The sequence below is a fragment of the Parasteatoda tepidariorum genome, chromosome 2 (assembly GCF_982258835.1).
Source record: "Parasteatoda tepidariorum strain Cologne lab strain chromosome 2, Ptep-v5.0, whole genome shotgun sequence".
Classification (NCBI taxonomy): domain Eukaryota; kingdom Metazoa; phylum Arthropoda; class Arachnida; order Araneae; family Theridiidae; genus Parasteatoda; species Parasteatoda tepidariorum.
The window spans coordinates 124,371,084-124,385,434 of NC_141756.1; the positions used below are offsets into that span (position 1 = coordinate 124,371,084).

A 14,351-nucleotide genomic window follows, 5' to 3' on the forward strand; every position below is an offset into this window, starting at 1 on the left:
ACATAGCATATATGTTAATGGGAATGAACGAAATGGGTGGTCGTTGACAATCATGTGGTCGCTTTGGTAAATGTCCGATAGCTCTAGTTAAGTGCCACTGCAGAGGATGCATTTAACCGGTACTTCGAACACTGATGTTTCTCCCAATCTATCCTCCGCAGATATTGAATAAATATAATAAAATCAACAAATATATTAATATAAAATATTTTGGACATTCACCAAAGCGATTGTTGACATTTCTGATCATTAACTGTAAAAGAGAGAGAAATGCATACCTATCTTCCGCTGTCCTGGCCAAATATTCACGTTCTATTAAGCCTTCAATTCTCTTTTTAATAACTACAGGACTTGGAATAAATCTAGACTTCAACTGTTCAGTAACCTATTTAACGTATCAAGTATATACATTAGTAATGTATGTGGCTATTTAATTTACATTCTAATTTGATTGGAAAATAATTTATTGGGAGAAAAATAAAATAAATACCATATCAAATTGACAGAAATGCAAACTTTACTTTTGATTAATAAATGCTATAAAATAATCAAAGATTTACCAAAATTGAAACTAAAAAAATACTATGTGTGTTAAACAAAAGCCTTCCTGTACAGTTTGCCAGCAAACACATAGCAATAAGAAGACAATAAGCAAGATTAATTGAGTGGAATCACAATGCATAGTAAAAAGAAAAATTTTAAGTTTACACAGTTAAGATCATCTTAAATCTAGTTAAGATCATACAGCAGTTTAAGATCTCCGTATGATTGTAGAAAGAAGAAATTGTCTGACACTTTTACCTTTCTGTACATAGAAGATAAATAAAAGCATAAAAGTAACATTTATAAAATTTATCTAGTAAATAGTTTTCTTATCAACGCATAAAAGAATACATATATTGCAAAGAAAAAAATACACATTTTCCGCACTTGGCAAATTCTCCTAGTATTAAAAAAAATTAAAAACCGTGAAATTTATGGCAATAACAGAGCTGTAATAATTTTGAAATCATAAAAATCATGAGAAAATCAATTACATTAACTACAAAAAAAGAAATAAATCGAAACACGGATTTCGGATGGTATTGAGCCCGTTGAAAAGTGATCAGTGAAATGTGAGATTTTAAAATTTCATTTCATATGTTAAAAACTAGTTCCTTCAAGCATATAAAAAAAGGGAGCAATTATATCACATTGATTAAATTATTCGTTTATTACAAATCGAAATTTCTATTTAAATTGCAACTCTTTAAAATATAAACTTTAAAAAAAAAAACAAGAAAAAAAGCTATTCTTTCTAACGAATAATCTTTTGAATATTTGCCATTTCATAATAAATTTTTATCTCATTAATTTTATGTTTGCTTTAGTAATTCCTTAATTATAGCCAAAGTTATTATGGAATTTTTTTTTCTCCAGCTCTTCAAGTTTATTCAAAGTTACATTTTTCTCTTACAATTTTACATAAAATAAAATTGTTATCCTAAGTGCATGAGAAGTTAGGAAGAAAAAAAAAAGAAGCTGCTGTCGGAGAAATTTTGTCGGAAGATAATTATCGATTTGTGGAATTCAGTAAATGAATGCTCTTGCGATTCGCTATAACGGAACAATCACATGCCTGCACAAAGTGTCTAAAAAAAAAACGAAATATTTTTACACTCAAAGGACTAATACAGTCAAACCTTCAAGAGACCGAAATTTGGGTTCACTATATCCGTTCCGCAAACAATTTTAACTAATGTTTTCAAATTCCTCCTTTTTATTACAGATTATTTAAATAAATGACCAATAAAATGAAATACAAAAATTACTAAAAAATAATACACAGCAACACAAATGTGTTAATTTTTATTTCTCTTCGCCTTGCATATAAAAAGATAAAAATAGTAATCCTTAGCTGATGAGCAATCCATACATCAGATATGGAAACATTTCCCGATTATATTATTCCACTTTTTAAACCTCTCTACCCAGGCATTCGAGCGCATAAAAGTAGTCGCACTAAATAGCTCAGCAAATTCATCTGCTTTGACTTGAAGCATTTGTCCAGATACTGGAAGATTGCGGTTTTTTGAATGCCAAACCAATTCTATGATGCTATTCAATAATGAAGCAAACAAGAAAAAATGCTTATTGCTACATTATCTGTTATAGATGGGTTTAAAAATCTGTATTAGTATTTACTTTGAAGTAGAAATTTCAAAATTATTACTTAAAAAATGAAGAAAATAAATCAGTCGAAGACAGAAAAAAATTCATAATATTCAACTTCCACTCTTTTTTGGTTCTGTATATCCACAAAAAATAACACTATGCGTGTGTAGCAAGGCACAGGAGCGAACATTTCATTCACTATATCCAAGAATACACTATCAACAGTGTTCATCATAGCAGGGTTTGACTGTATTAACAATTAAAATTGGCCTTGAAATATTTTATATTGAGGAAAAGACCAACGTCTAAGAGAAAAATTTGAAAAATTAAAATTTTGATTAAGTAATCCTTCATGTCAAATTTTGTAACTGTAAATAGACCTCCTTATAACCTTTTTGTAGCATAGAAGTACGCAAGTTGCAAAAGTTAATAAAAATACCTATTATCATTAGAAATGAATATTTTAGACAACTACAATTCAAAATGGGTTAAACTTTTAAACAGAATATGGATACCAATCAAGGTCATCTTGACTATTAATATAGACATCAAATAACATATCTAGGTATGATTATCAATCACATTATTTCTAACGTTTTTAAATATCAAATTAATTTTAATTAATAAACAAATTAATATCATTTTACAGAGTTCCCACTCCTTTAACAAAACCAAAATTAAGGACTTTTTTTGAAATTATTAAGGATTTTTCTTAAAATTAAGAATCTTAAAAATAATATAATAATTGTTTATTCTCAAGTATTCATTTCTTCCAATTATTCATGCCAATTATTTATCTCCTTTTCCTTTTTTTTTTTAAAAAAAAATAAGTAAAAAAGATAATAATTTCATTATAATGCAAGTACTGATGTATTTATTACCAGGCTTTGCCAAAGAGGGCCCAGACAAATTTAATCTGATTTAATTTAAATAATCTGGCAAAAAACATTAACTAATATTAAAGTAACCAAAAGTTGAATAGAAATTTACAAAATTAAAACAGAATATTAAGTTGCAATGATAACCAAAAAAAAATAATTAATAATAAAAATCTAAGTTAAAATTTTAAAACATTATAAATTTTAAATATACTACAATAAAAAAAAAATTGTGATCTTTTAATCGAGTTAGATTTAATTTTTTATATAATAAACTGTTTATCCTTAAGAAACAAAAATAATAATGTTACTATCTAAAACCTCCGAAAATATTGTTACATTGCAGCAAAGCAAGTTCATAAATAGTAACCAAATAGTTAACTCAGGGTTCCCACTCAATATCAGAAAAAAAATTCCCTGACTTTTCCAGATAAATTAGGTACACTTCAAGGAAATCGAAACCATTTTTTTAAAACTATATTATGCAATTTTTCACCAGGAAACTTCGATTTTTTTTATTTGTAATATCAAAAATTAGATTTTGTGAGCAAAAACATTCAATAGAATGAAAATTGCAAGTTTCACTAAAAAGTGGAATTTTATAAAATAATTGTAATAGAAGTTAGAATTTATTTAACTGATTACTGTAACCAACAATTCTAAGATTGGCTATTTTCCAGGTGTGATATAGGAATTTTCCAGGTGTTTTGAAAAATTGCAAGATTTACTGACTATTCTTTGCTGCAGAGTTAAAATAAAATTCCCTGACAATTCCATATTTTCCCTGACCCATTCATGTTAGAAGCAAATCATGCACTCTAATTAGATATTCGAAAATAAAAATTCAAAGTATTTCTGAAAAAACCTGATAAACCCCAGTTTTTTTTAAAATAAAAAAAAACCTAGGGAAGGCTGGGATTTTTCAAGGGAAAAAAATTCAATTTTTTTCACACCTTGTTTATTACAGAGCTGTTTACATTTTAGTCCAATTGGGAATTTTAAAAATTGATACTGCTTTTATAAATTTATAGTTATTAATTACCTATTGAAATATTATTAGATTCAATTCTTCAAGTTGTTCAGAAATATTTTCTGCCATGAATAAATTTTTCGGTTACTTCGTTTCTTGGGCTCTACTTCGTTACTATATGCATGAGCGCGACTAGTAGAACTGAATTACCTCAGAATTAGTATTCTTCTTGTCAACGCCCTATTCTTTTCTTTTAAAATGATCCCCTTTCTTCATCGGGTACCATTCTAAGCAAAAGAAAGAATTTATAATAGAACCAATATATTAATGAAAGGACATGATTTTTCCTCCTTGCCTTGCACACATTTCTTCTTGTCTCTCTAAAATGCTATACCCTCGATGCATGGTCTCATTCTAGGTGATGAAAGAACAACTTCTTGTCTTTAATGTTTTTGTATAACTGTTTCCATCAATTATAGTGATACTGAAAATTAAGGACTTTTAAAAACCTTGTACTAAAATTAATTACTTTAAAGGACGATGGGAACTCTGGACTGTGGAAACTCTGTTTTATAAACCAATCCCGGTATTTTAAGATAAAAAAAAATAATGACCATACAAAAATTGCAGTTTTAAATCAACTACATTTATTTTGAAAAATGTATAGATGAAACAAGTTGTTTCATCATGAACGAGTGTACCATAACCACAATTCTTATTTAAGTTTTGGATAACAACTTTCTGCCTTGTAAAGGATTTGGAGTGACAATGGTTTATGTTGAAGAGAAGCGATGGTGCTTCTTTTGAGAAGATAAACAAAAGGAACAAAGATCACTATAAAAATTCTTGTTCCTTAATGCTTAAAAATGAATGGAAACAATGTTTACTTATTTGTACAACACATTCAAATGTATAAGAATAAAAACCTAATTAGTACATGAATAAATACTTACTTCAGTAATTAAAACATTGTGAGCCATTCGCTTCCTTGCTTTCATGATTCTTACTATAGCAGCTTCTATTGTAAGCTTCCATTAAGAAAAATTTTCATAAATGCATACTTTCCAATTTTTTATCTATTTTGCAATAAATTTTATTTTTATACTTAAAAGGGGAGTAAGATTAATGCTTTCTGTTTATTTCTAATTTATATATTTAAAATAATTTTGATCACTAGTGCATATAAATACATTAAACACACATATAAAAGTATTTGAGAATCATACAATGGTGCGTTTAAGCTCTTAAATTTAAAAATATGCTTTTTTTCACCCCATATGACAGCAATTTTACTACACACTTTGAAAAATCGAAAAAATTTTAAAAATAGCAGATATGTAATAGGATTAAAAAAAATAGATGAAAGGAAAATGAATATCACAGTATAACCTTCCATATTCAAACCATTTGTTTGTTAGTTCAAAGTTTTCGACCTACATGCATACTAGTTTTATTCTTCTATAATTTTAATAATATGCTGTCATAATTCAGTGATGTAAATGAGGCCCTTAAAATAAACAAACACTTTGTTAATTGAAGTCTGCTGTAGAAGTTTCATTACTAGTGTAGACCAACATGCTAAAAGAAAGCATGTTCAGGGTGCGTAGTTAAATCTTTCCACAAAAATAAGCACCCTTTAAGTACTTTTTAAGCACTCAATAAATATTTTAAAGCACTAAATACTAACAAAATGCAAAATAATTTTCATGATAAAATAACCAGTTTCTGATAAAGAACTCTTTTCTTGATAATATTAAATGCTATTATAAAAAGATCAAGAGGTTTTTCCATTCGATATCAGAGGGTGGAAAATGAAGCCTGATATGGAGAATATCTTACAAAATGCAGTAGAAGCACACACGGACTCGCAAGTATTTCATTAAACATGTAAAATAATCGGCTGTGTCATACCTTACGGACCAACGGTACGCCGAAATAGATTTTGGTTGGATGAAATGGGAAAATGTTGAATAGAACAATGTGAAAAGCATGCTTTTGCATAATACGTAGCGAAAACCAACATGGTAAAGAAAAGAAATCTCCTTTTCGAAAAGGGAAAATTAAGCACTTTTTAAAAACACCTTTAAAAAACGCTACGGACCATGATTTTAGAAAACACATTATCATTCAAAGAACCTTTGAGACATCTGAATTCATTAACAAATATCAATTTATTTGACACTATTTCAATAATTTTTCTTTCTTCCCAAAGAGAAAGCTTGTGAGGGCATCTGAATGATTTAGAGAGAGAACAGTGATGTCTAAAACTATTGCATTCAGGTGCAGAAGCATATTAACTGATGTAATTGTTTAAATCCTAGATATTATTATTTCTACTATTAAATGGTAGAAGAATTACACCACTTACTGAAACCTCAATCAGCCAAATTTTTCAACAAAAAATAAGCACCTTTTAGGCACTCAAAAAATATTTTTAAGCACTTTGAAAAATATCATATTTAGACAATGTTGGCAAATTATTGATACTTTTATTATTTTACTTTATTAGTTTTAAAATATATTTTTAATAAATTGCTGTATTAATTAATTTTAGTTAACGAAATTACTTTCTTTCTTGGTGTATGTTAAATTCCAACACATTTGAAATTACATTTTTAAAAATCTTTTGATTCTTGTGATTGAAAGTACAGATTAAAGTACACACTAAATGCTGTCTTATTATAGACTTGCATAGCTGTAGAAAATAATAACAGACAGGAATTTTGAAGGAAAAAAAAATTCAAATAATCTTAATTAAAATTCTACCTTTTCATTGAAACAGCATGGAATTAAAATCTACATTATATTTCATTGGTGGAAAATGTATATTTCTAAAGCTTGAGGTTATATTAAAAAGAAATTACCCTAATATGCCAAAAATAGAAAAAAAAAGGTTAATGAATTCAGATATTTTTTCCTGATATAGTGTCATTCTTCCTTTACAAAGTCTATTTGAGGCAGTAGAGTTATTAACTGATAACTGGTGTTTTTTTCTCATAATATGTTTACAGTATCTTTGACATTATCAGATTTTCTATTAAGAAATTTTGTGAAAAAAAAAATCCAATGAGTGCATAGTTTTTTTTTTTTTAATTTTTTTTAGCTGATCTATTTTGATATAGAATTAAAAATGAATATTTTAATATAAAAATATATAAACTAAATATATATTTTTTTTGTTGATGAAGGACTATATTTATAAACACAATCTGTTACATTTATTTTGTCATATTAAAAATCAAGAGAAAAAAAACACAATTTTAAATTAAAATTATGGTTTGCTAATTGAAACTTTAATTTAATAGTTAAGGAGTCTGTCCAAGCCAAATTTGCTACAGCTTAGGGTACCTTCGCAAATTCAACTTTGGAAATCAACAAAGGAAAAACAATAGACAAAATACTTTTTTTTAAAATTTTATATTTGTGTTTCGTAAAAAACGAATAAATCCATATTTTTGTGCTGATTTTTTAATATTATTTTTAATTTTCAGAAATTTTGTCTAAATTTTCACAAAATAAATACCTCTCAGAAAAACCTAGACAGACCACTTTCATTAAATTCTCTTTTTCATCTAGTCTTCAAAGTTCAATTATGCATTTGTTTCAAAATGGTTGCTATGCATTCAAAGCTATGTATTGTAATGAAAAATTATATTAGTAAGCTGAAGCTTCTAAAATATTCTTATAATATTGTTTTAATTTTGATTAAGCATTTATAAAGCATTTTTAATCATAAATTAAAGCTCTTACAATGTGTTTGAATAAAAAAAATCTGATTCTTTTCTTTTCTTCAAAAATCAAAAAAATCACGAACCCTGCAAACATGTAATACAAATGGCGTTTTCATACACTACAGGCCGGCGGTACGCAGAAATAGATTCGGGTTGAATTAATTGTGAAAACATTGAATAGGACAATGTCTTTTTGCATAACATGGTAAAGAAAAATATAACATTTCAGAAAAGGGAAGATTAAGCACTTTTTAAAAACATTCATAGAAAAAAGCACCTTTAAGAGCTTTTAAAAAACTAAAATCAAATATAAGCACTTTTTAAAAAGGCTACACACCCTGGCTATTTGATTTATTTAAACATTTAAAAAAAATTAATTTTAATTAAAAATTCTAAATCAGTGCTTGACTTAAGGAGCAAACAAGTACCTTACAAGAATAGATTTTCTCTACTCTTAACATTATAACAAAAGGATATTCATGTTTTCTGTCTTCATCCACTTTGCTTCTGGTTTCTTTTCTTTCAGGTTCAGTTTCACCCTTAGCAGCAACTGAAAATGATATAACATAACTTTCAGAGAAAGAAACTAATTAACAAATTCAGAAAAAGACAAAATAAGTAAGTAACATTAAATAATAAATTAAAAATGGAAAAGCGCTTATAGCAACTAAAACCAAATTTGTTTTTATTTTAATTTAGTAAGTCAGAAAAACAATAGAAAAATACAAAAATTATAAAATACAACAAAAAAACACATATCTTAAATTTTTTTTTTATTTTTCTGCTATTGTTTTTCTGACTTACTAAAAAGAAAAAACTTTCAGCAAATAGGAAGAGAAAGAAGGATTTATTTTTAAATAATTATAAACTTTGATATAAACAAAAAGGGGAGAAACTGATAATCTGTTAACTAAATTTAAGAAATACTTAAATATCTTTATTAAAGCTTTCCATAGATTTTTATGCTCTAGATAGATTCTAGTGCTCGACTTCGCGTGCAGGTCGTCGGGCTACCGAAGCGGGGGTGCCATCCCCTCCGTGGAGGGTCAAAATTCTGATGGCAGGTCTTTGGATCATCCTCAGGGATGTTTCCCAGACCGTCACCAATAGTCTATTGTACAGCTCCAGTGCGACGTAAATGAACAAAACAAAACATCCATAGATTTTTTTTTTATTTTAAAAAAAATTATAAAATTTTTCCTTTTTTATTTTATTTAGTCTGTCAAGACAATTACAGAACTTATATGGTAAAATAAGCAACCACATTAAGGGAATTTCACAGAGCATTTTGTGTTTTGCTTGATAATTAAGGTAACTGACGATCTTCAAAACAAAAATTTTTTGATCACACTATTTTTCAACACATTTCTGCAAATAATATTGTATAGTAATGTTAATAACCGTATTAAATAAAAAAAAATTTAAAAGCACAAGAAAATATTTATTTGAAGAAGTTTATTCAGATAATTTTAATAAAAATAACTCATTAACAAAAAACTATTATATATATATACAGCAATCGAATTTTCTGAAAACAGCTTCGCGTAACCCTCTGAAAAGTATCAAGTTTAAAAATTATGGTAGTATAAAAATTATGGTTTTCCAAATTTTCTTGATTTTTTTCAAATTACTTACAACAAAATTCATCATAAAGCAAAAAATAAAGTTATCTAAATTCTGTTACATAAATATTTGCTTTTAAGATGGCCCAATAATTTAATGAGTTTAGTGTAAGAAATTTAAGAGAAAATTGAGATTTTTAGGTCTCCCTTTAAGCTCATTTAACTATACATGAATAACAGGTATTATGGCATGGGGATTGGAGGGAAAATCTTCGAGTAAAAAGTGAAAATTCTAAGTGTATATTTGGCAAGAAAAAAAAATCAACATTAGAAAGACCCTCTTTTGCCAGCAAATTAAAATGCCAAGAACAGTTTCAAAGAGTGTTAAGGAATTATAAATCTCACCACTTGGAAGCTTTTTGCCAGAAAATAAAAACGATAACAGATAAACGTTAAAGTTAATTAACAAAAATCTGCATAATATAAAACACTAATGAGTCCGTGTATGTACAGTGCAGAAAAGAAAAACGGACCAACTAGATTAACTTTTGATTTAATGATCAGATTTTCACTTTCTAGGACTCAATCTTAATGTCTCAAGTGGGTGATCTCTAATATGCTAATTAATTACAGACAATATTTAAAGTTACGAAATCACTTTTCACGTATTTTGCTATATCTAGAAAAATTTTCACGCAAATTGAACTTTTTTTTTGCACATTATTATAAAATTTGCTAATCCAATGATAATTACATGAAAAATAGCATTTAGTAAATATTTATTATTTCATTCAATAAAGGTCAAAAAAATTTTTTAATTGTAAGGTAAGCAATTTTTTTTTGCATCATTTTAAAGAATATAATTTTGCATGATAAAATACAAAATTTGAGCAAAATCGGTAGAATAGTTCCTGAGAAATTGAATTTCAAGAAAGTCAGATGCTTAAAATTCGATTTCTCAAGAACTATTCAACCAATTTTGCATTTTTCTATGTAAAAAATTATGTTCTTAAAAATGATTTAAAAAATTCTATAGCTTACAATTCAAAATTTTTATTAAAAAATAATAAATATTTACTAAAAGTTATTTTTTGCATAGAATTATCTTTTGATAAGCAAATTTTTTAAGTGTATGCAAAATTTTTTTAATTTGATTAAAATGTTTTTGAGATACAGCCAAACACTCAAAAAGTAAAATTACCATTAAGGGTTCCAAACTTTGGAGTGCTTTCCTGACCAAACCAGTGGGACCCTATTTTGAGGGTCAAAAATCTGAATCCATTGAAAAAAAGGTATGTTTATTCAGAGAAGTTTTTGTGTCTAATTTCATAACTTAGAATAACGTCTGCACTAATTAATTAGCATATTTGAAGTCACCCTTTGAGCCATTAAGATTGAGTCCTAGAACGTGAAGATCCAATCATTAGATCAAAAATTATTCAGGTCGTCTGTTTTTTGCGCACTGCACATTGTCACTAAACCAATGAAATTTGTTTTTGTTTTTTTTTTGCCTTCAAAGAGCTGAAACGACATCACAAAAGTGAACAATTATAGCAAGAAAAGAAAACAATCTACCATTCAAATTTAACCACAAACTATTTCTATAAGCAGAGCCAAGGTTGTTCAGGGGATATAGCCTTCCAATAAGGTGACCCAGGTTTAAATCCCAGCTTGTAACCACCAAAATATTGTTGTAAAATATCCTCAGTGGTAGCCGAAAGTAAGAAGCCATTGAAGGGAGGTTTATGTGGTCTCCACAACTTTCATCAAAAAGTTCTCCATGAAGGCTAATTTGTCCGCTTGAGCTGAGCTGACTTAGGGGACAGAGCATATGTTTTCCAATGAGGTGAACCGGTTTCGAATCCAGGCGATGGCTGGGCAATACAAATTATGTATCCGGCTCGCACCTACCACAGTGCTGATGCGAAATATCCTCCGTGGTAAACCGATCGTGAGTAAGAATGCCCTTGCCTTCAGGCTAACAGTGGGAGGTTCTTGTGGTCTTCCTCTCCACGTAACGCAAATGAGGGTTAGTTCCCTCGAAAAGTCCTCCACGAAGGCAAATTCCTCCTAATACTTGATCCAGGAGTTCCCATGTCTTCTGGATTCAGTTCAAAATTACAAGGTTATGGAGTTGAATATTAGTAGTCGCAAACCCAAAAATTGGGTCGGCTACGGTTATAAAAATTCTTTTAATAAAAAGGAGTTCTCTTATCCTCTGGGTTGGGTTCAAGCATTAGTTCAACAAATAAAATACATACTGGCTGAGTCTGAACTTTACTGGGAACACATCTAACTGGGCATAGTATCCAAACACAAGAATGAAAAAACTATGTATATGAAAAAGACTGCTCAAAAGAAAATTATGTATTCAAAGAATTACTGGAAAAGATGCTCAAAAGCAGTAGCAGCTGTGACTTAGGGGAGTGAAGTGAAAACAGCAGGCATTTCCCCAATATTTCTGGTTGCTAGATCCTTTTGAATGGGGCATTTGAAGATTAGACTTTTCATATGAACCCATCTATACATCATATTCCCTTGAAATAAAAGTTTTATAAGTCTTCTCCCATTTTTGTGTTTTAACTTCTTCCTACTCGTATTCCGATCATAAATTCTAAGATGAATGCTGATCGTGCAGTTAAGTTTTGCCATCTTGTTTAAACTTACCCTGCAGATATTTTAAAAACAAACTAAGTTATAAGTTGGACAGAAATGAAAGGTTAACAATTCATAAACAAATTGTTCTTTTTAATTTTCTGAATATAAGTTCACCTGTTCAGAAGCCATTTTCTTTAAAACTTTACCCAAAACTCAAAATGCATATATAACTGATGAAAAAAATAAATAAATAAAATTACACTAATTATGAGTAACTTTAACTTTTTGAACTAATCTGCCATTTACCTTTGATCAGCTATAAAAGTCCCACCCATTCTTTCCTTCCTATTTATGTTTTTCTACTCTCTTCTTTAATTTCAACTTTTTTCAGTAAATCAGTCAACAGTTAAAGTAAACCCGATGCAAATGTTTTGTTCGTTTGCCGTTTTATGAGAAAAATTAACAGCGAAAAGTGTGTTTTTATGTGTTTCAGTTGTAGTTTTTCAGAAGTTGTTACTTTTGAGACGAATGTGTTAAAATTCAAATTTCTATGCATTATAAATGCATTCCTCTTTCTTTTGCATGATAAATGTTTTTGTAGTTACGTAATTTATTAAATTAACATTTTTTATATATATTAGTTATCATACTTTTTTTTAAGTCATTATTATATGTTGACTCCTCCCCTATCAAAGAAAGGTCCCACGAGAAATGTTCATTCTACTGAATTAAATAATCTACGTAGAAAATGAAGTAAGTGGCAAATATTCACTGCAAAGCATAAAATTGTGTTACAATATTTATAAAACTCTTAATTTCTAAAATTAATAACTTAACACTAAACATACCATAACAAGTCAAATGATCGTTTAAGAACTTTCGCATCGAAACTGCACTTATCTCCCAAATGCACTTATCATTTTTGCTCATTTGATTTCATGACTTTTTCATACAATTACATACAGTTAATATTCTAATAATATTTTTATTTATTTTTTGTATTTTGTTTGTTTCAAATAATTCTTGCCATAAACCTATTTCTACCACAACTGGTCAGTTGACCGGGAGGACAATTTATTGCTTTATAAGGTTATCAGATCAGAAATAACAATGTAATGCGTGTTCGACGTATTGCATTTGATGAGTTGCACATTTCTGCAAAGACTGTTGCGTTGTGAGTTGAATCAGAATAACTGTGAATTTAAATTTCAAGAAAGTACCTAAAATTTTAGATTGGCATTTTTGTGTAAGAAAAAGTGGCAAAAACTAAATGTTTTGGTAAGTAGCTTATATTTTATTTTGAGAGCTTTACTTCTAATTCACTGTTGGTTTTTACCCAGAAAATGTCGAAACAATCAAGACAGTAGAAGCTCTTAGAAGAAATAATATTAATTATAAGAATTATAGAAATAATAATAATTAGAAGAAATATGTTTGCGGAAAATGTAAACACCCTGTATAAGTAAAAAATGCGTAGAGCAATGCATTAAAAATTCATATTATTTATACATAAAAATTGGCAATAAACAATTTTGTTTAACTATAATAAAGTTTTTTTTTAGTTTATTTCCTTCCTAACATCCATAGTTCATACATTCAATCAAGGAACAAAGTTCAGTCATTTGACCCGCTATGGTAAAAATAGGTATATATTAAGTGCTGGAAAGTTTAGTGCTAATTACGAAAATTTTAAGACATTAATAAATAAATTTATGTACCTGCTTGAATTTTTACACGGTGTAACCTAGATGTAAATGAATCATTTACCATAAACTGATGAGCTGGTTCTGAAATGGAAGGAAAAAAAATCATATTTTAAAGCAATCTCCAAATCTATTTATAAACAGGAAAATATTACACTGATGGTAACTAAAAAATAGAAGTTAAAAAAAAAGGGTCATTACATACCTATTTCTTTAGTTTTAGGATTTTTTATTAAGATCCTTTGGTTGGTTTTACCCATTGCTAGTGATTGAAGTGCTCGAATTAAATCTTTTTCAGGTATATCTGTTTCAGATGAAATTTCCTACAGAAAAGAAAATGTTTCATTAAGTAAACAACAACATACTATGTTTCAGATTTTAAAATTTATGAATGAGGGAAGAAGATCACTATATATAACAGGAAAAGTATTGGCAAAGTATTAAACACAATTGTTTTATACTTTTAATTAGTATGTTTATTAACAACAGTTGAAAGTATTGTTTTAGTACAATTAGGTTTATAATTATTTTGTTACTAAAATTTTAAACCCTAATAATTAACATGTTTTATTAATAATATATGAATAAGCCAGATTAGTAATCTGGTAGGGACGTGTGGGCCCAGTATTCTCTAGAATAATTTTTTTTAAAAATTAAAAGCCATTATTAAGTATATTTTCACACTTGTTTTTCTTTGGTTATCATCTCAAAAACCTTTTTTCAAAAAAAATAAAAATAATAAAGTGTAGAAAACA

The 14,351-nt window shown here is 28.0% G+C and overlaps 1 protein-coding gene across 1 annotated transcript in view; it reads right to left on the reverse strand.

Moving 5' to 3' along the window:
* Positions 1 to 14,351, reverse strand: part of Cul3 (cullin 3) — a 62,077-nt gene that overhangs the window by 3,922 nt on the left and 43,804 nt on the right. The window contains exons 14-18 of the mRNA XM_087158275.1: positions 13,802 to 13,919; positions 13,612 to 13,680; positions 8,211 to 8,283; positions 4,956 to 5,025; positions 279 to 385 (exon numbers count right to left, since the gene is read on the reverse strand). Coding sequence (XP_087014401.1) covers positions 279 to 385; positions 4,956 to 5,025; positions 8,211 to 8,283; positions 13,612 to 13,680; positions 13,802 to 13,919 — 437 coding nt within the window. The remainder of the gene's footprint in view (positions 1 to 278; positions 386 to 4,955; positions 5,026 to 8,210; positions 8,284 to 13,611; positions 13,681 to 13,801; positions 13,920 to 14,351) is intronic.